The sequence below is a fragment of the Neopelma chrysocephalum genome, unplaced genomic scaffold (genome assembly GCF_003984885.1).
Source record: "Neopelma chrysocephalum unplaced genomic scaffold, ASM398488v2 Primary Assembly neopelma1_148164, whole genome shotgun sequence".
NCBI classification, from domain to species: domain Eukaryota; kingdom Metazoa; phylum Chordata; class Aves; order Passeriformes; family Pipridae; genus Neopelma; species Neopelma chrysocephalum.
The window spans coordinates 1-493 of record NW_020933471.1 but is presented as its reverse complement, the minus strand read 5'-3'; the positions used below and the strand labels follow the sequence as shown (position 1 = coordinate 493).

Below are 493 nucleotides of genomic sequence, written 5' to 3'. Positions count from 1 at the left end.
TACCTGTTGCTTCTTCATCAAAGCAAGCAAAAGCATTCCTGATTACATCTTCCGGGTCGGTGCCATTTAACTTCTCACCAAACATGGTGAGGAACATCGTGAAGTTTATGGGGCCTGGAGCCTCATTCATCATGGCATCTAGGTATTCATCTGTTGGATTCTTTCCTACAAATAAAGGATTCATAGTTGGTTTAGTTTTCAAACTGAAAGAGTAATGTCAATCGTGCAATACCAACTGAGACACCTCTCATATCCTAAACTCAGGAATTTCACTTAAACAGCACAAATTGGCTTGGCAAGCATAAACAGCAAAGGGACATTACCAAGGGAGGCGAGCATGTCGTGCAAGTCCTCTTTATCAATGAAGCCATCCCTGTTCTGGTCGATCATGTTGAAGGCCTCCTTGAATTCCTGAATCTGCGACTGATCAAACATTGCAAATACATTGGAAGTGGCGCGCTGAGGGCGCTTCTTGGTGGTCTTCGTCTTCGCC

The 493-nt window shown here is 44.2% G+C and overlaps 1 protein-coding gene across 1 annotated transcript; it reads right to left on the bottom strand.

The window, feature by feature from the left end:
- Positions 1-6: 6 nt before the first annotated feature.
- On the bottom strand, positions 7-487 carry LOC113962351 (myosin regulatory light chain 12A; the record flags this gene model as incomplete). Its single annotated transcript, XM_027673115.1, has 2 exons — positions 324-487; positions 7-165 (listed from the first exon to the last, which is right to left on the bottom strand). Coding segments are annotated over exons 1-2 (271 nt in total), but the record flags the coding sequence as incomplete, so codon positions are not given.
- Positions 488-493: the final 6 nt, after the last annotated feature.